Raw genomic sequence first — 20,291 nt, forward strand, 5'->3', positions numbered from 1 at the left:
AATAATGCACTGATCGGCAAGGGAAAAACCCCAAACCATCAGCTTTTATAACTGTTCTGCAAAAATTCTGTCATCATACTTAGTAATTATAAAAATTAATGCTCATGAAGCTCTGTGAACAATTTTTCATTGTAAAACACTGTGCATAAAGCTTGTCATTAAGTTAGTCCCATTAACAGTCTAGATTTTGTTGTATATCAAATTTTTTGAAGCAAGTAAAAAGCTTGTTTTCTAATAATCAACAAAATCAGCAATAAAAGAAAAAACAGAGTACATTAAAACAAGTATTTTTATTTAAAGTTTATCATATGTTGATAAAACTAGTTCTAGTCACCAGCCAATTTATTTCCAAAGGAAGCTAAGTTTATTTGTACTGAACAAAATTTTGACCTTCCGAACTTCTCTCGAAAACTGAAGTTTTAAGTGCAATATACATCAACATTACACAAATGGTACCCTCCACCTTTTCATGGTTTGTGTGTTTAGAGTTTTATTTGTTTTTTTATCTACCTATACTGCATCTTTCAATACACTACAATTCTTCCTGACACTCATCTCTGTCACATAGGTGTGAAAGGAAAAAGGAAGCTGTTTATGCCATCATCGCCTCTACCTGTTTAGTAATGACAGACTAGAAGACCTTAGGAAAAAAAAAGAGGACCTTTACCTGTAACTACATGAAAATAACCATAAAGTTTTCAGCTTTTCAGATGGTGGCCTTCACAGTTTAAAATGTGCATAACTATTAAACTGTAAGTACAATTGAAACCAAATAAAAGTACTCACCACTGAAACACGTTACATTTTTCAAGCATTTTCACTCCATGAGGGTGACATGATAAAGTACCAAAAAACAGGAAGTAGTGCTGGCTAAGGGTATTTAGTAATCCGTTATTCTGAAGGCTACGTTCAGGTTTCATGCCTGATGAAGAGTTGAGCCAAAGTACAATATCTTTAACCAATTCCTCCAGGTAACCTTGTCCATCCTAGCATAAAAAAGAGCAAGAGCATCTGTTAGTAACAAAACATGTGTCTCTTCTCAACTGAAACTCATTACTTTAAATTTCTTAAAATGTACAAACACAACACAGACATAAAACAGAAATGCAGGCTGGAAAATAATTCAGACTAAAGAAGTTGTTTCAATGCAAATAAAAGGAACTAAGCATGGAAACATCTTAGGACTTTTTCTCTCTTTCCAGGAAAAGGGCGAAGTATTATTCAATGACATTTTCCTCTGACCTGAGGCATAAGTCTTTAGCACAAAAGAAGAACTTAGAAAAGGAAGGTTATACACAGCATAAACAATATAAAAAAAATCCTTCAAGTTCTAAGTTGCATTTAACAAACCTTATTTAATAAAACTTCACTTATCTTCCTCAATATTTCACACTGTATTTCTTAATTACACTTATGATTTTAGATTCAACACCCAAAATCTCAGAAGTCTTTACCAAAAATTAAGGTTTTTCCAGGTGGCTTTCAGAAAGATTACTCATTCTACTCCCAGTCTTGTAGCTGAAAATTTCTTACCTCCTCTGATTCAAGAAGAAATTCGGTAAACTGACAACCAACAACAGTGAGCTGCTTTGCCTTGGCATAGTCCAGATCCAAGTTAGCATAGAGTTTACTGCTAGGCTTGTAAAAATACAGCAATCTCCTTACAAACCTGTAATAAAATAAAACAGAATTGGCTATTTTTCAGTATGATAAGGACACTCTCATAATACAAAATTATGGTAGTAGAAAAAAGGATTATACTTAACTTGGTTTCTTGGCAGTAAGTCTTAAAAATGTAACAAAAGAGTAGTAGGTAACAGTAGTAACTATTCAGACACAATTTCATAGATGCTGCTGCACTGTGTGTTATAAAGGCTTTTCTATACCACGACTTCATACAAACAAAGGAACTTAACATCTCTGTGCCCTCAGAAGCTATAGCTTCCTTCTCATTCTCATAATTTATTCCTGTAATTTATCCTCTGGCAAGTTTCAAAGATGGCACTATCTAGACTAACAAACAGATCAGAAAAGAAACTTTTGACCTGAGTTTTCTTCAGCTATTATAGTTACTGATACTGGGAAAAACACATTTTCTTGTTAGGAAAGGAAAAAGTCTCATTTATACAGCAACACTATTTCCAAACACCTCACTTAACCATTTCTGAAGCATAACACAGTGACTGCTAACACATTTTCAGACTTTTAAAAATTACAGTAACCAATGTAGCTTGAGTTTTGCATTACTGGAATGAGTCTTCAGCAAAAATACTTCTCTCACATATCCTCCAAAAAACAGACAGACATTTGTGCCTTAAGACAAAATATTTCATCAAAATATTCCATCCATCAGATACATCAGCCATTAAGAAAACTTAATTACAAAACTGCACTCATATTTGAAAAAGTCAGAGTAATCCACTGCCTCTAACTCCGAACACAGGACCAATTACAAAGGAAATCTGAGGGCTTAATTAAGTTTTGTCAAGTGAAATGTATAGTAATTTCACGAGTATAAGGCACAGTGGAGTATAAGGTGCACCTCCGGGTGTCGGCAAATCTCCGAACTTTGTCCATATATAAGGCGCACCGGAGCATAAGGCGCAGTTTTTTATTGCAGTGAGGATCCTCGCACAACAAAGTAACCAATTAGTAACAATAGCACCAGCCGTGCTGTCTTGGGTTACAATACAGGATGTGATCAAAGTATCTATTCTATCACCATCTGTTGTGACCATGTGGGGCAGTGATCTTTATCTCTGTGGGAGATACTCTGCTAATGGGCCATCCATTGAAACCAGTAGGGCATTGTTCTTTATCTTTGCACCCCCCCATCCTTCCTCCAGGGTGTTATCTTCTGCTAATGGTCTACTGAGCCCCACTGTGTGACTGATAAAATTCCTGCATCCCATTGGAAGTTGCTCCAGCCAGGGGGGAGAGCCAAGCCTTTCTTACCTAGATAAAAAACGGGAATTCTGGGACACCAAGTCACCCTCTTTTCCCTGGACTCCAGAGGAAAACCGGACTTTTTTTCCATATCAAAGCTGGACCTTCAGGGAGGCTGCATCCCTCTACAAGACCACTGCTTCAACTGAACCACATCTGTCACTGCAGGAAGACTGTAGCCACCATTTAATGGGACTGCTACCAACACCCTGACTGACAGGTGTCACCCTGACGGGGTGTCAGGCTGTGCTCTGACTTTGTGTCTTAGTTTGGAGGACAGGTGTCTGCAAAGAAAGGCAGGAGCCTCTCTTCGAAATGGAGAATATAAACCCCCTCCCTCCAAATTATTATAATTTTGAAATCAAGGGGCTCTCAGGCAAAGATATGGGAATTAGGAATAACAGTTCTTTACTAGGGAAATTAAAATAGAAATACAGTACTACAAAAAAACAAACTGCAAACCCTGACAAAGTCAGAGTACAACCTGACACCCTGTCAGGCAGGGTCTTGGTAGCAGTTTGATTAAATAGTGGCTGTAGTCTTCTTGCAGTGACAGATGTGGTTTAGTTGAAGCAGTGGTCCTGTAAAAGGTGCAGTTTCCTTCCAGAGGTCTAGCAGTGATGTGGAGAAATCTTGTTTTTTTCTAGAGTCCAGCAGAGAAAGGGCATAGCGGTTTCCTAGAATTTCAGTTTTTATCTACGTAAGAAAGGCTTGGCTCTCCCCCCTGGGTAGAGCAACTCTCAATGGGATAAAGTAATTTTATCAGTGAGACTCAGTAGGCCATCAGCAGAAGATAACTCCCTGGAGGGAGGACAGGGGTGCAGAGATAAAGAACAATGCCCTACTGGTTTCAATGGATGGCCCATTAGCAGAGTACCTCCCACAGAGATAAAGATCACTGCCCCACCTAGTCACAACAGACAGTAATAGAAGAGATACTCTGATCACATCCTGTATTGTAACCCAGTGTTTGGGGTTTGTTTCTTTGTAGTGCTGTATTTCCATCTTAATTTTCCTAGTAAAGAACGGTTATTCCTAATTCCTATATCTTTGCCTGAGAGCCCCTTAATTTCAAAATTATAATAATTTGCAGGGAGGGGGTTTACCTTCTTCAAAGAGAGGCTCCTGCCTTTCTTAGCAGACACCTGTCCTCCAAACCAGGACACGTGCCAAGCCCCGCCAAGCCCCGCGTGAGTCACAACCCACCCCCCCTCACCCGCTGAGCCCCGTGCGGTTCAGTTCACGGTCCGCACTTCTGGGTTGGTAAATTTCCGAACTTTGTCCATATATAAGGTGCTCTGGAGTATAAGACGCACTTTCAGGTTGGAACCAAAATTTTAGTCAAAAGGGTGCGCCTTATACTTGTGAAATTACTGTATTTTATTTCCGAGTACTGGCAATAAGTATATATTGATATACAAATTTATACAGGTACGTATCTATGCATATATTTAAGCATGTATGTGTGTTTATCAATGTGCATGTGTTCAGTTTTGGGGCCCCAGGATCGCTCACTACAGAAAGGACATTGGAGTGAGTCCACAGAAGAGCAACAGAACTGGGGAAGATTCTAGAGCCCAAGCGCAATGAGGAGCAGCTAAGGGAATTGGGGGTGTTTAGCCTGGAGAAAAAGAGGGACAAGGACACCTAAGAGCTCTTGACAACTCCCTGACAGGAGGCTGTATCCAGGTGGGGATGGTCTCTTCTCCCAGGTGACAAGAAACAGAATGAGAGAAAAAGGCCTCAAGGCACCCCAAAGGAAGTCTTGATTGGATATTAGGAAACATTTCTGGACTCAAAGAGTGGTCAGGCATTTAAACTGCCTAGGTAATTGCTGGAGTCACTATTTCCAAGGGGATTTAAACGATATATAGACACAGCACTTGGAAACATGCTTTAGCAGTGAACAGTTGGACTCAATGATCTTCGAGATCTTTTTTGTCATTCTGTGATCCCCTGTGCATATATACACTGCATGAATTATATTTTTGTGAAATTAAAGAATCTTTAAAAAAATATCTGGAATTTCACCTTAACAGCTGTAAGATAATCACAACAACACTGACATTAAAAAAAAGATCAATTTATGGAAGAAGAAATAAATGTAATTTACACTTGAAAAACAAAGTGGCAGAAAACTTTTTATCACCAGCAGCGAAACTAGAGAGATTTGGGGCCTAGTTACTTATAATTGAACAGGAACAACAGTATTTTAAAGTCATTAAGCTCCCAATTCTGCAGAAAGGGTCAATGAACTATAATAGAACCTTCACACCAATTCAATTCTAGATTTTCTCGATTTACTTGGAATTAAACTATTTAGGCACTGAACAATGCTTGAGTGCAGCACAAAACCATGGAACAAGAACACAGTACCACATAGATAGGGTGAGGGGTGTGTGCTGGTGTCACAGTCAGAACCATAGACACTGCGTTAAAGAAGCAATGTTATAAACCTTAAGATTAGGAAAATAATCATCTATCCTGAAGTACAGATAGGCAATTAATGTTTCAGGAAAACCCAGAAAAAAGAAAAACAAAATTAATTTATGGATATGATAACAATGGGACTACTGCTTATGCTGCAAATATTTCAAATGAGTACCCTGCTTTTGGTAAAAATTTACACCAGTGCCACAAAGCCTTTCCACATAAATTCTATCTTTTGGGTTTTCTCCCAATTCAGAAAGTAGCTTTTCATTCCCACAAATACAGACCTAGTCTTCAAAATAATGTAATTTCTTTCTGAAACACATGCTAAAAGGCACATCCAAGACCTAATTAGTAACACTATGACCACACAGGCACAAAAGTAATAAAACTGCCTTATTGACCACAGACATGAAAGGAACCAGAACTGTACTGGAGGATTTTTGTTTGTTTGGTTGGTTTTTTTCCTAATTATGCATGTTTCTCTTGCCTTTAATAGCAACTAGAAATAATTTCCTCTTGGTTTTTGATGAAAGCTGTAGTTAAAAAATTGTACAACTACAGACTTAACTCTAAAAATTTTCCAAGCTCTGACATAAAACACTACTGTTTGAAATATCAAGCAGTAATATTCCTAAGGTTTAAAATCAAATTTAGCATTTGCAAAGATGGTATGACCCCTAAGGGACAAAATATATAAAGTACCTGTGCACAGAAAAGAAGCTTAAACACCTGCTTATTTAAAGCAAATAAACTTAATTACCCAAATTTACATCTTAATTTCTTATCTATAGATTAAGTTTTAGAAACGTGATATATCTAGGGAATATTTTACTGCAATAGTAAAAACTAGTTTTTTAAATGCCTTTATTAAGAAAGTCTATGTGATTTTTACATACCTGTGCAATTGTTCATCTTTGTAGTTCCTTAGATTTATATTTGGCCACTAAAAAAAAAGCAAATATAGCATTATATGAAACTTGTACATCAGTCCTTGATTGGTCAGTAAAATTCACTTATTTCTATCAGTTTCATTTATCTAATAATTATAAAGTTTTCTTGCCCCTAATGTGGTATCTTAAAAAAGACATTATTTTATTGAAAAGCCCACACTGCCTGCTTCAAGAATTGTTCATTTTTGTCCTAGACGACAGGTAATGTTGGTCACATGCTACATGTGCAAGACCACAATTCTAATGAAAACAAATAAACTATGAGAAGCTGATGAAAAATAAAGTTTTCCCTAGCTTCTTTTCTGCAAATAACATAAAATTTGATAACCATAACATAAATAATTTTTGGTTGCTGTTTTGAATATTCATCGGATTTGGTCTAAAAGTAATCATTATTCTGTCACAGATTACTTAAACACTGCTTATTAAAATGGTATTTAAACTCCCCTACTGATATGCATTAAGAAGGACCACATGAAAAATAATACTCTCTTCAGGACCTATTCCTTCTTTAATACATTTTCCTGTTTTTATGGCAATCTGTTGTCTATGGTTTCAGATTTCTTTCTCTTGTTACTAGTGAGTATCTTCTAGTCAGGAATGGGAAAAAGTGCATCAAACATTCTTCCTTCCTATCTACATGATACAGTTCTACATTTCCAGTTGGTATTCCAGCATTAAGACACACACTGCACTAGTTAATGATTAGTAAAACTGACTACACCAAGGAACAGTGCCAGATACAGAGGAGGCTGACACTTTTGCCTCTCTTTCAGCAGCTTAGACAGCAAGCTGAGCAAGTGGAAAAGGCAGTAAGGTACCACCTGAGATGCACACAATGAGGTGGTTAGAGAACTGATATTCCACAGACAAAAAGTTGCAACAGACAACGGGTAGGTGAGCAGCCACATGAGATAACAAATTTCAGACACTGGGATCTGGATCCTGCTCATTAGAGGACTAAAGACGACCACTCTGGCAACAGTATGTCAGTTTATGCTGGTTAACACCAGCAGGAACAGAAATAAGTTAGGAGAAAGTCAGAAAACACACAACACTTCTCATTCACAAAGAAGTCCCCAGTTTTCAGACATTAGGAACTCTTTAACAGGACACTAAAAATACATTGCTGGGGAGGTCTGAGATGGCAGAGAAACTGGCTGCTTGACATAAATTTCAGTTTAAAAAAACCCAAAACACATTAGAGATCAACTATATAAGGCTTCCACTGTCAAAATACTACACAGACTAATTAACAGTGAGATTCTGAAAAACAGTTGTCTGATAATATCCTTAATACGCAATCAAAGATAAAAGTATCTATGACTAATAATAGTTATCTAGCAACCCCGTAAATCTTATAATGGCAGTAAAAAAGTCTGTAAACAGTGAAATCTGGTGGAGCAAAGCTACTGTCATATACATATTCAGGTCTTTATACCAGACAGATTCTTGCTCTTTCAACTTTATCGGTCCCTGAAAAAAAGGCACAGAAATATTTAGTTTCTTTTCTTTTTGTCAAAAAAACAACATAGTCTCGATTATGACTGTCACCATTAATCCTTTTTTGTACTTTCACCATCTTTGTAACAACACAGAAAAGAAGACAGTAAGAGAATGCTACTCAGCTGAAGGATGGCTTTGATGCACAGAATGACATTTTGGAGCAATTCTGGTTTGAAGACTATACTATGTACTCAGAAAGTTTGCTTAGACAAGCAAAGTATACAAAAAGAGGTAGTATCTTAAAATCTGTGCATTAAACATATTTAATTATATTTAAAACAGAGACTCTCATCCCATTAGGTATTTCCTTTATGATGCAAAAATAAATTAATTGTGTAATTAAATTAATGCTACAGAAGTATTTGCAAAACATTCAATGAAGTTTCCATATGTGGTTCAATCAAAGCATCTGAAGTTTGATCTAGAACCCATCTCTTACTATAACCTTCAGCTCACATTATTTTAAAAAATTCTGCCATGAATCTGAATACAGCAGTATCTCTCTGTAGTCTGAAGTATTAGCAGCTTTAAAGACAATATACCTAATTCTATAAAGCTGATTTCTATACCAATAAAGACATACAGCATTCAATACATGTTTCTTTGAGAATCTCTGAATTTCACTACTGTGTGTTTTTGAATACAGTTTAAGAGCTGTATATAAAGAGACTACAGCAGCACTAACCAAACCCAGGAGACTCTCATTTCCTGAAATAAAACAAATCATTATATGTACTCTGGAATGCATATTAGAAAGTCAAAGTTCACATGTGAAACAGACTTCTTCCCCAAACAATTTCTTCAACATGCTATCATGGCCTTTATAAGCTCACCTTCAGTATGGTTCCTATTAGATTCCAATTCCAGTCCAGGTTCTCTTTGTGATTGAGAACTTGGCTGTCTCGAAGATTCATGATGAGTGCTTCTTCTGTATCCTGGAATTTAGACATAAAAAATTACAGCAGGCTTCTCTGCATCATGCAACATGAAATACCGCTCATGTAAAAATCATTAAAAGGGCTGTTTTTCACAGTGATGTGCATTTAAAATTTTGTAAACGTAGATTTTTTGGTTACAGTATTGCATTAAGAACCTAAAAGTAAGAGATTATAACTGGTCACAAAAAGCATTAAAAGTTATTGGATTTTCAATCCTCAATTTCTAGAAATACAACTTAGTATCCATAGTAACCACAAGACAAATGAGATAAGAAAGTACTACATAGAATCACACAAATGATTCTGAATTACATTGAGTGAACCCTGAGGGGTGGGATCCAAGACTCCAGAACACAGTGTCAAATTCAGGTTTGAAAAATGAATTCTTGTAATACCTTTAAAATAAAGATGTCTTTCTGCACACGGTACTGATCCCTTTTTTGATGTGTTGAGATTGCTTTCTGAATAATATGATCTAAATGGAGGCTGTAAGGTTTAGGGCCTCTTTTCTTCATCTCATGAAAACGTTTTAAGCAGTTGAGTGCTGCACTTGCTCGCCTAATAGAAAAAAACGTTGTAATAATTATTTGTCAATGGACCACTGCCTACTGAGTAAACAGTTCAAGAAAGATCTCACCAACAATTCTGAAGCAAATTATTTTCTAGAGACACATTTTTATACATCGGCAAGACTCAGTCTCATATCAAAACACAGAAAACTATCTCTTCAAGTTTCTAGCACTGAAGCATTATCCTTACTGATAACTTTTCTGCTGCTCTGCTATTAGTGGTATCTGTCACAGTTCAGAGAGAATATTGGAAAGTTTAGTTGATTCCCATTGTGAGATGTCACAGTAGATCAACATCTGCAGCGAAACTGGTAGTTGAGAGGGCTAGCTTCAACTTACAGTAACAAAGTGTCTCTCATACATTCTCATCCCCACCCTGCAAGGGTGGCAGGGATATCAGTAGTACACTTCCTGCTCTTCTATCTAAACAGTTCATAGACAGAATGTTTCAGTTTTCTGGGAAAAGACAGGGAGTAACACAAACTACAGCCGCCAGCCAAGAGTAAAACCAGTTAATTAAACAGCAGGGGTAGCAGAAAGAAACCCCACCTACTGAGCAAATAAAAATAAGGAAGTCTAAAAAAAGAGGAGTTAAGTCTATCTTGCCCATACACAAAAATTGTTGGGTAGGAGAGTGCTTTTATTTTATTTTCAAAAAAGTACCTTTGGATTTGGTCACTTACCTAAATTACTTAAGTTTAATCTGTGACAGAGATTACAGTTTATCAGACTGTAAAACCAGGCAGAATGTTGTCCAATACCAAGATCCCCAAAAGATCTTCTAAAAAAATCACTTTCTTTCAACAGAAATGGGTATTCTTACTACTCTATCATGTGTGTCCAGAAATGCCAAAAAGTACAATTCCAGGTAATGCATAAGCATCTGTCTTCTGCTCTTTATCCCTTCTTTCACCCCACCACTTTGGCCATGTGAAACACTCTCTCCTGAAATTTCAGATATGCCTTTCTTTGAAAAGGAATGGTGTCACTGCACATCAAAATCTTTCACTAGTATACATGAAACCTTCAAAACAAAAAAACAGAAGAGCTCTACACTTTTAGGAAGTACTCTACAGGCAGTATTTACCATTTCACACTAGCAGTTTGAAAAAATGCTGTAATTTATCACTGACAACAAAATGAAAGAACATTATGATACATCGATCAGAATACTGATCTGACAAGACAGCTCAGAAATGGCAAGAGAAATTAACAAATACATTTTTACAGGTGAAAAAAACCTCAATACACTCAATTTGTCTTCTACAAAGAAAAGTAACTAAGAACACAAATTGAAGAAATACATATTAAAGATGTGAATTTATCAAATTACTTGGACTTCTTCCATTAGTAAGTTTCAATTGTGTAAAGTACCCATAAGATGGCTTTTTGTGACAGAACTTTATGCTTTCAAATATAACATAGAATTCTTACAGTCTTTTCTCTTTCATGATGTCAAAGGACGCTGCCATATTCATCAGTGTTGGTAAGCAGTGCAAGTGATGGCTGTGAGAATGAGGAAGAATTGTGTTTGCCTACAAAAAAACGCAGTAAAAGTTAGAAAAACTTATTACAACAATTTCATCCATCTTTTTAGGGACAATGTTTAAAGAATCTACCACTTTCCATAAGATTTTCACAAATTTATGACAACAAAATTACTTCTACTTACTATCAGACCATAATTATATACACCATTTTGAACTTGTGATCTAACTAATCAAGGTGAATTACACTAGAAAGTAACCTGAAACAATTTCAGAGTTTTATAGTATATATTGTTTCCCCTGGAGTTTAAGTTGTAACATGCAAAAACCTGCAAAGCATCAGATGTGCGTATGTCATGTGCATAAAAGTACTAAAACACCCTAAAATCAGAAATCAAATTAAAACTGATGATTTCTACTAAAGCATTACTGTACAAGAAACCCTGATTAATTAGCATAACATTCTAATTTAGTGGACATTTAACTGCTTTTAATAAACATATGTAGTACCACAAATATTTCTGGAAACTAAAGAACAAGAAGGTAAAGAAATAACAGTAATTTCACGATTACAAGCCGCACTGACTAACTACAAGCTCCTTCTCCGGGTGTTGGTAAACACTTCATTCTTTGTCCATACACAAGCCGCACCCAATTATAAGCCGCTCTGTCGTTTGCAGCGAGGACCCGCGTGCAACAAAGCTGCCAAACAGTAACAGAATTGTGGCATGGCGGGGTTTACTGGCTCGGCTCAGGCCGTGAGGGTTCGGGTTTGGGCCAGGTGGCCCAGCTCAGCGCTGCCGCTCGGCGGGGTCGCTCGGGGCTGGCCGCCGCTGGGCTCGCTCGCCCTGGCCCGGCGCTGCGCGGTGGTGGCAGGGGGGCACGGAGCCCACTGGCACCTGTGGCGGTGGAGGGAGGCAGGGATGGAGCCACCCCGCTCCCGCGGTGGCAGGAGGGGAAGGAGTCAGCTGGCACCCACGGCAGTGACCGCAGGAGGGGATGGAGCCCGCTCGCACCCACGGTGGTAGCGGCAGGAGGGCACGGGAGCCCCTTGCCTCCCCGCGAGCCGTGGGGCCAGCAGGAGGAAGCCCCCTGCCTCCCCTGGGCTGGGCTGCCTGAAGGAGAGAGCTACCCCGCCTTCCCTGCCCTCTGCGCTGCCTGCACGGAGCTGGCTCCACCCGCGGCGCAACACAGTACCAATGTGTAACAATCACGCAATCCCGGGTTTTACTGGCAGGTTGCTCGACTTGGCACCTCGGTTTGCACTTCCGGGGTTGTAAATGTCAGAAAATTATTCACATATTAGCCGCCCCTGAGTGTAACCCACATTTCCGGTGTGGGAGCAAAATTTTAGTCAAAACAGTGCAGCTTGTAATCGTGAAATTACTGTACTTACATTTCTCAACACTAAATAAAAAGGTAGGTTTTTTTTCAGTTTTTGAGAAACAGTAGTAGTATCTTTTTAACAGATCATCTCTTCAGAAAATAAAAAAATACCTGGGCTTTAAACATACTCCAACAATGTGAGTTAACAATCACTCCCATTCAAAAGTATTCAGGAAAACAGAAAAATAACATACAACATTATAAAAAGCAAAAGCTGAAATGTAGACTAGAGCGATTATGAAAACAGTATCATCATCTCAGTACAAGATTAGTCTAAGAGAGAAAAGATACTGCAAAAGGTCCACAGAAGTGGAATGAAGCTGAAGTTTCCCTGCAGCAGGAGCACTCCACCAAGATGGCGTTGCCTGAATGAGTAACATCAAGTACCAAAAGCACATCGAGCTGAATAAGAAAAAATTTTCATTCTGTCTCCCCTGTGAGGCAGAAAGCTAAACACACTGTCAGAGGACTGCTGACCATCATTCTAAGAAAAAGAAAAATTAGCAACAGTCCTTTTCCTAAATACAGTTACTGAGGGGTGCATTCGCAGAGTTCCAGCTTAAAAATCCTATGACAGGAAATTGTTCTGGTGAGAGTCAGAGCTACAAGATAGCCTTGGAGCAGAACCCCTAGCAGTCTTCCTACTGAATAATACTGGTTTTAATAGATGAAGTGTCAGAAGATGTAACCTGAAAGGAATCCACTATTCAGATGAAAACTACACGTTTCAAGCTTGGAATACGAATTAATGCTATAATAGTAAATACCTTTTTACAAGTAGTTATAAAGAGTACTATTTACCATGTGCAAAAGCTCTCCCAAAAGTATAGTTGCTCTGACAGATACATGGTCATCGCTACTTGTGATCACTTCAACCAGACCCTTAAAAAACCAAAAAAATATTACAACATTTAATGAGTAACATCTTACTTGAACTCCTGCAGGATAAAAGGAGCAAGCATCTATTAAAACTGAAGGTCATTAGTTACCTCTAGAAGTCCATTGGTAATAAAAGCAGAAAGCACTAAAGCCAAGTAGTTATCCATGAGATCAGGCCTGAAGAGAAAAAAAGTATGGAAACTATTTAGAAAGACATTCCTTACTGTTCCTGCAAGAAAACAAGAAATGTTTTGTCCACACTGCAACAAAACAAAACAAGAAAAATGGTTTAGACTAAGTTAAGTTCATTAAAGCCTCACCTTGACCTGGCTCGATGCGGTAGAACAGTTTTAGCCTCAGCAGCTACAAAACCATCAGAAAGTCTCCAGCAGTCTTGAAACCTTCCTGGATCTAGAAAATATGGACAAATGATAATTATGATTATTGGCTTTCACAGTATTATTTTAGGGACAGTCAGTATGTAAATAATAATCCTTGTCCGCAAATATTATTTCAGGTGGTTTCAAATTACAAACAATTTTGCCAGAGGGGATCTCTAACAAGTCATCTAATCCACAGTCCTGGACAAAGCAAGGGTACCTTGAAAGCCAGGACAAAGATTTCATCTAAGTGTCAACAAAACCAATGATGTTTCCAATCCATAAACACATTAAATATGTGTAACAGAAAATACCATTAGCACCTAAAATGTTACAAGGTGCATCCATATATAGAAGTAGCAAGTTTCCAACAAAAAGTGATTTATTTACTCATAGATTTTAAAAAGGTAGGGAATCCTCTTGGGTTTACAAAGGAATAATTCTAAAGGTAAAATACTAACTTGGTTAAATTTAAAGACATGAAAAAGCATGCACTTGCCCGCAAAAAAGCAGAAGTCGAAGGACAACAGAGACAGCTAACAGACAATATATACAAAAGACTGACTAATAATTTTTCTGTAGTATTCACTGTATACTGTAGTATTCTGAGTAGTCCTAACAATTCAAAGAAGTCTAATCTGTAGTGCTCACCTTAGTATTTTTTTAATCCTAACTAAGCTGATCTTTCATCAAATTTATAACACTTAACAGTTGATAAAGAATTTTAAACAGGACTTCAGAGCACCCAATATATTCAGCGATAAATCAATTAACACTAAGGCAATTGACAACACACAGGAAACAGCAAAAGTTTCAAATTTGTATAGAAGTTTAATAGACAGAATTCTTATGTGAACTGTTTTAAATACCTACCTACACTGAGAAGTGCCTCAATAAATTCTTCTGCAATAACAGGGAGAGGAAGGCGAAATATATCGTAGAGTACTTCAAGCAGACCTCGCTACCAAAGAAAACATAACATAACAGGATTTTACAGATTTACAAAATGGTCCCTTTTTCAGTATTAATACTGACTTTTGAGATTTCTAGAATGTTAACACAGATGCATTTATTGCAGTGTTTTTTTCACAAAGTGAAATAAACTGGAAAAGAGAGGATGGGGCTCTTTTACTTTTGAATTGTCCCTTATTGTCACTATGAATGATACAGTAGTTCAGGTTACTTGATTTGCAGATTTTTAGAATAGAACCACCAACTTTTATCTAGTAAGTTTAATTTGTGAAGAAACATTTTTATTTACCTGGATTTCAACCCTGATTATTATGCTTTAAACTTGCAACTGCAGCTATTGTAAACACACTTTGATTTGCCAATAGAATAAAAATTAATTTATGTACTTTTCTCTTCTCCATTTTGTCACACATACATGGTGTCCTGCCCAACCTTAGAAAAATTTTTTAATAGAATTACAGACTTGAACTTTGGGGGTTAAACTTAAGGACAGTTGTCTCATAACTGGAGTCTGTGTTTATTTAAACCATTAAACTGTTAAAAAGTTAAGAACAACTTAATTAAAATATTAAATATTATTCCTACATCAGTACTAAATATTCACCACCTACCCGGATTTCCATATTTGGTATACAGAGTACCCCAATAAGAGACTGAATCCCAGAATTTCCAGGTTTGCAAAGGCTGATAATACCTAGAAAACATTAAATGTATAATAATACTCCCTCATCAACAAAATAAAGGACAAGAGACACATAGTTAAATTAGATTTCCAGTTTGAAAACAAGCATACATTAAAAAAAGTACTAATCATAAACATTTTCATCTCTATAATATCATCCCCTTCCCAACCAATAATATTTAACAGAACTTTATATTCAGAATTTTATATCCTCATTTAATAATTGGGCTACTTTTGTCCTTCCTACTGTGAACAGTACTCAAAAGTTATCTGTGAAAACAACATAAGAAACGACAAAAGGATAAAACTGTCTATAATGAGTAACTCTTGAGCCTGAAAGGTTTTCATCAACTGAGCAGAAATGTAAGGAATTTCAAACAAAAGCTGTATCTTAACCTAATAAATTACAGTAATTTCATGACTATAAGGTGCACCCTTCTGACTAAAATTTTGGTCCGAACCCAGAAGTGCGCCTTATAGCTCGGTGTGCCTTATATTTGGACAAAGCTGCGACATTTGCCAACCCAGAAGTGCGAGCCATGAGTTGAGTCGCGAGGAGGGGGTGGAAGTGGGTGGCCGCGGCCGGCAGGAGCCGTGTGGGGAGGGAGGGACCGGGCAGCCGCGGGCAAGCCCTGGCCAGCAGGAGCCGTGCAGTGAGGAAGGGAGGGAGGGACCGGGCAGCTCCACGCCGCCCCGAACCGTGGCAGCCCTGAGCCGCCCTGAACTGCAGCAACCCCAAGGTGCGAGTCGTGGCCACCTCGAGCCGCCCCGAACCACGGTAGCCGCGAGCCACGGCCACCCCAAGCCGCAGCAGCCCTGAGCCGCCCCGAACCACGGTAGCCGCGAGCCACGGCCACCCCAAGCCGCAGCAGCCCTGAGCTGCCCCGAATCGCGGTAGCTGCAAGTCGCGGCCGCCCTGAGCCCCACCTCGCCAGCCAGGGGCGGGCAGGAGTGCCGGGGCCCGCACACAGGGAGGGCACCTGGGGCTGTGTTTAAAGGTTACACCAATCTGTGAAAAATGTTTGCAAATCGAGCACCTGCCAGTAAACTCCATGATTGTGGGACTCCCTTACTAATTCGTTACTTTGTTGCGCGTGGCACAGATCTTCGCTGCAAAAAAAAAGTGCGCCTTATACTCCGGTGTGCCTTATATACTGTACAAAGTCGCGAAATTTGCCGACTCCCAGAGGTGCGCCTTATAATCCAGTGGGTCTTATAGTCATAAATTACGGTAATTCATTCCCTTTTAGTTTCAGGTGAATTCTAACAGCTCTTAGATCTAAGGACCTGAGTCTAGGAAGACGCAGTAACACACCTATCAGAAACCGTTCTATGGAAGCCTCAAAGTCATCACATGTTTCCTCCTCAATCATGTGAGAACACACAAGAAACTTGAAGGATAGCAAGATATTAAAATTAAGCTTAGTGATCATTTTCAGAACTTCAAAAATAACACAGTGTCACAAAAAAGCCTAAGTATAGCCTGGAAAAATTGCACTCGAAATTTGTTAAATGTTTATATTAACTGATTTAAACTTGCAGGAAAGTGTCTTGACAAAAAAACCAGTAATCCCCAAGGCAGTACCTTCATCTTACATATTGCAATATCACAGAGAAAGAATTTAGTAAAATTTAGAAAAAAAGTATTTTTTTGATTTAGAAATGTCTTCTATATGAAAAATTGCAAGCTATGTCCATTTCTAACTTGTCCTCAGCTATGGTAGCTGGTATAAGCAAGTAAAGTATTTGCTGGTATCTCTTAACACAGACAAAAATATTTCATTTACAGTGGCAGAACCATCTCAAATGCAAATTCTTATGATATGATGTTATTTTAAACATCCTTTCACCCATTAGATCTCAAGAATGACCATCAAGATGTAATTTATAGGGCATTTTACACAGGGAGAGGAAAAGTTGCGCCTTATCAGTAGTCTAAGTAAACTATTTATTGCATCCTTCAATTTTACAATATCAAAACACATCTAAGTAGCTCTGTAGGAAGGTATTGATAGTAATTAGACATATCAAATGAGATAAGTCCTGTGTCATTTATACTAGAAATTAAAATGACACTTTCAATCATCCAGTTTCAAACAAATAAATCTTACCTGCCCATGATCGAAATGCTGCCACTATTCCCATTTTACTAGCTAGGAATCGTGCTTCTCTGTCCTCTCTGCCGTTAAAACAACAAATGTCACAATGCAGGTAATAATTACAAAATAAACTGTATTAGAGTATTATTATTACAGTAGTATTATTAAATGCTAGTTAACTGAGGTGGGTGACAAAATCCAATGTAAAAGGAATATTTTATACATGCATATATGTGTACATATGCATTTACACAATGTATATACAAACAGAAAAGGTACAGAATTTTTAATTATTGTTACTTTTCTAGGGGAGCTTCCATAGGAGAATTACATCAAAAACACCTACAGGTGTCAGATTAATCACTCTGCACCTCCACTGAACACTAAGTCTACAGCAGAGAAGTAAAGATTTGGACCGTATTCAGTTACCCAGACCTAAGCATCTAATCGCATTTGATAATTAAAAAATCCTGAATAATTCAAATTGGAAGCCATCTCAGGAGATCCAAAAGTCATCAGTTATCAGATTAGGCCAGATTATAGAATATAGAAGGGTTTGGGTTGGAAGGCACCTTAAAGGCCATCTAGTTCAACCCCTCTACAAGAACTCAGCAAATGCAGTGTATAGCACACACTCCTTTTACAGCGTCCAGAGCTTTAGGAGGCATACAAGCTTCTGTAATTCAGCTTGGAATATCTGCAAAAAACACTCAAGGCTTTATCCAGCTGGGTGCTGGAAACTCTCAAGAATGGAGACAGCAGGACCTCTCCAGACAACCTACTCTAACTCTTAACCAGGTTCATATGAAATCATCCCCCATGCCACTTATATCAAGTTGAAATCTTTCTTGCTTTAATTTGTCTCTGTTGGTTCTTGTTCTCCCACCTTACACCACCTTTAAGAGCCCTGGCTATATCATCTTGAAAGCATTTTCACAGCTAGTGAAAAGGTTGCTATCCATCAGAGGATTCCCCCAACCATCTCCTCTCTAGGCTAAACAAGCCCTTTTAAATCTTAAAAGCTTAACAGTATTTTAAAAAACTCCACTCCAGCCCACTGTATTCAACATCTAGAAATTTAATACTGGAATAATATTGGAACTAATATTTGGAAGGAAGTACAGCTTAATTCCAATGCTATGAACTTAACTGCTAACACAAGTAGCAGCACTAACACTTACTTGAGTTGTCCTTCTGCTGTGTCTGGATTATGCCTGTAGTGAAAATCTGTATAAGGGGCTAAAATTCGCTAAACAAAAGAAAGACATGCATTATTTTCACATGAAAATACAGTTAAATCACTATTGCCCTTTCCTCACTCCCACTTCAAACTGTTGTATTATTCCTGCTTTATACACCTTAGGCGCTCAGTCTGAAACATTATCTTTTAGACACTGCACCAACACAGACAAAATCTGAGACAAAAGTAAAACATTTTAATGAGTAATACAGTGTTTAATTTCTGTAACTGAACAAGTAAAACTGCACTCACCTCTAATTCTACATCTGCTCGCACATACTGGCGGGTCTTTGGATGATTAATGAGGTGCAAAACTGTAGTTATCAGAGCCTCATTTATTCGGCTTAGCTGACAGTCAATCACATTTTTCAAGATGGTACTTAAACCACCCCGAAGAGCCACCACCTCGGGATTTTGAAGTGCTAGATAAAGGAAAATGAGTCATTTTGGCCAGTGATCGAAGATAAAACACTTCATGGAATATGACAAACATGTAATCTCAAGTATGGAGATCTTATTTTGCAGAGGCACATGTAAAGCTTTTACTGGAACTGGCTGACACTGGCAATGAACTGCAATTTCAGATTAATTTATCATACACAAAAATACTGGTCACTCAGAATCCAGCCACTTCCCAACCAAGTTTTCACACAGCGGTTTCTGGATTTCCCCATAAAGAGTTTTCATGAGCTTAACTGAACTGACAAAGACAAAGTATTTATACTGAAATAAGAGTAACATTTTGTTTATTTCTTTAAAGCAGGAGTTTTTATCTTGAAAATAAATTGCTGAAATTATTTCCCACTGATTGATTTTGAAAAATTTCAAAAATCAGTAGCCAAATTAAAATTTAGGGAGCTAGTACAAACCACATAACTACAGTACACACCCCGAAAATTTTTATAAAGCAAAATACTTTGTAGTTCTCTGAACTCTTCCAAATTTGTCATTATCTTGTGCATGGAAATCTCTCTATTTCAAATCCATTAGTTTGAGAAACACCAACTGCAGTAAAAAAATGTTTTTAAGGAAAATCAAAAACTGCCAAGTCTTGAAGGAAAGATGAAAACCTGAAACCTTAGCCTTGGATACATAAATAGATTTTAAGTAATTTTGGTTTATATTATAATAATAACTAAAATCCATGAAACTGACTGTAATCAAATAACACTTAACATCTCCTTATTAAAAAAATACTGTGAATGACAACCACATCAAAACTGAACATTCATTAAGAAAAAATCATCTTACCTAGTTCACAGATAATGGCTATACATGCTCGAACCATTCTGTCTCTTTCTTGAAGACCATCATTTCCAACTGCTATCAAAGAATTAGTAATAGAACTGGGGAACAATGAAGCATTCACAGTGATCATCTGCCAAAAAGGAAAGGAAAAACCCTCTGATTTCTTTGTATTTGTCTAAATATATATGTTTTTATATTCTATAGAAATATATAGAATATATATATACAAACAATATATATTAACATACTATACATAATATATAATACAAATTGTATAATATATTCATAATATATGCATTCTATAAGTATTCTAAATATTCTAAATATACTTTCATATTCACCAGCATTCTGTTTCCTACATACAGTTAGACAGACTAGTCCACCTAATACTTGGTTGTATCCGGTAAATCTTCACAATAATTTCTTTTGCTCTTGAAATTTCTTACATTTCGTTTGTCAGTTTACCATTCTCTTCTTGCTTCAGTTTTTTATTTTTATATTTTACCTTAATAAGAAAGAATTTAAAATATGTCTTTTGCAGTGAGAATAAAACTATCTTCATCAGTTTTTTTCCCA

At 37.4% G+C, this 20,291-nt stretch overlaps 1 protein-coding gene across 1 annotated transcript in view; it reads right to left on the bottom strand.

Moving 5' to 3' along the window:
* Positions 1–20,291, bottom strand: part of RICTOR (RPTOR independent companion of MTOR complex 2) — an 82,305-nt gene that overhangs the window by 24,447 nt on the left and 37,567 nt on the right. The window contains exons 7-21 of the mRNA XM_033085183.1: positions 19,719–19,845; positions 18,720–18,889; positions 18,409–18,476; positions 17,240–17,307; positions 15,058–15,140; positions 14,348–14,435; positions 13,415–13,505; positions 13,205–13,271; positions 13,017–13,097; positions 10,777–10,877; positions 9,169–9,331; positions 8,669–8,770; positions 6,276–6,322; positions 1,534–1,669; positions 787–986 (exon numbers count right to left, since the gene is read on the bottom strand). Coding sequence (XP_032941074.1) covers positions 787–986; positions 1,534–1,669; positions 6,276–6,322; positions 8,669–8,770; positions 9,169–9,331; positions 10,777–10,877; positions 13,017–13,097; positions 13,205–13,271; positions 13,415–13,505; positions 14,348–14,435; positions 15,058–15,140; positions 17,240–17,307; positions 18,409–18,476; positions 18,720–18,889; positions 19,719–19,845 — 1,592 coding nt within the window. The remainder of the gene's footprint in view (positions 1–786; positions 987–1,533; positions 1,670–6,275; positions 6,323–8,668; positions 8,771–9,168; positions 9,332–10,776; positions 10,878–13,016; positions 13,098–13,204; positions 13,272–13,414; positions 13,506–14,347; positions 14,436–15,057; positions 15,141–17,239; positions 17,308–18,408; positions 18,477–18,719; positions 18,890–19,718; positions 19,846–20,291) is intronic.

The sequence above is a fragment of the Catharus ustulatus genome, chromosome Z (assembly GCF_009819885.2).
Source record: "Catharus ustulatus isolate bCatUst1 chromosome Z, bCatUst1.pri.v2, whole genome shotgun sequence".
In the NCBI taxonomy this organism is placed as follows: Eukaryota; Metazoa; Chordata; class Aves; order Passeriformes; family Turdidae; genus Catharus; species Catharus ustulatus.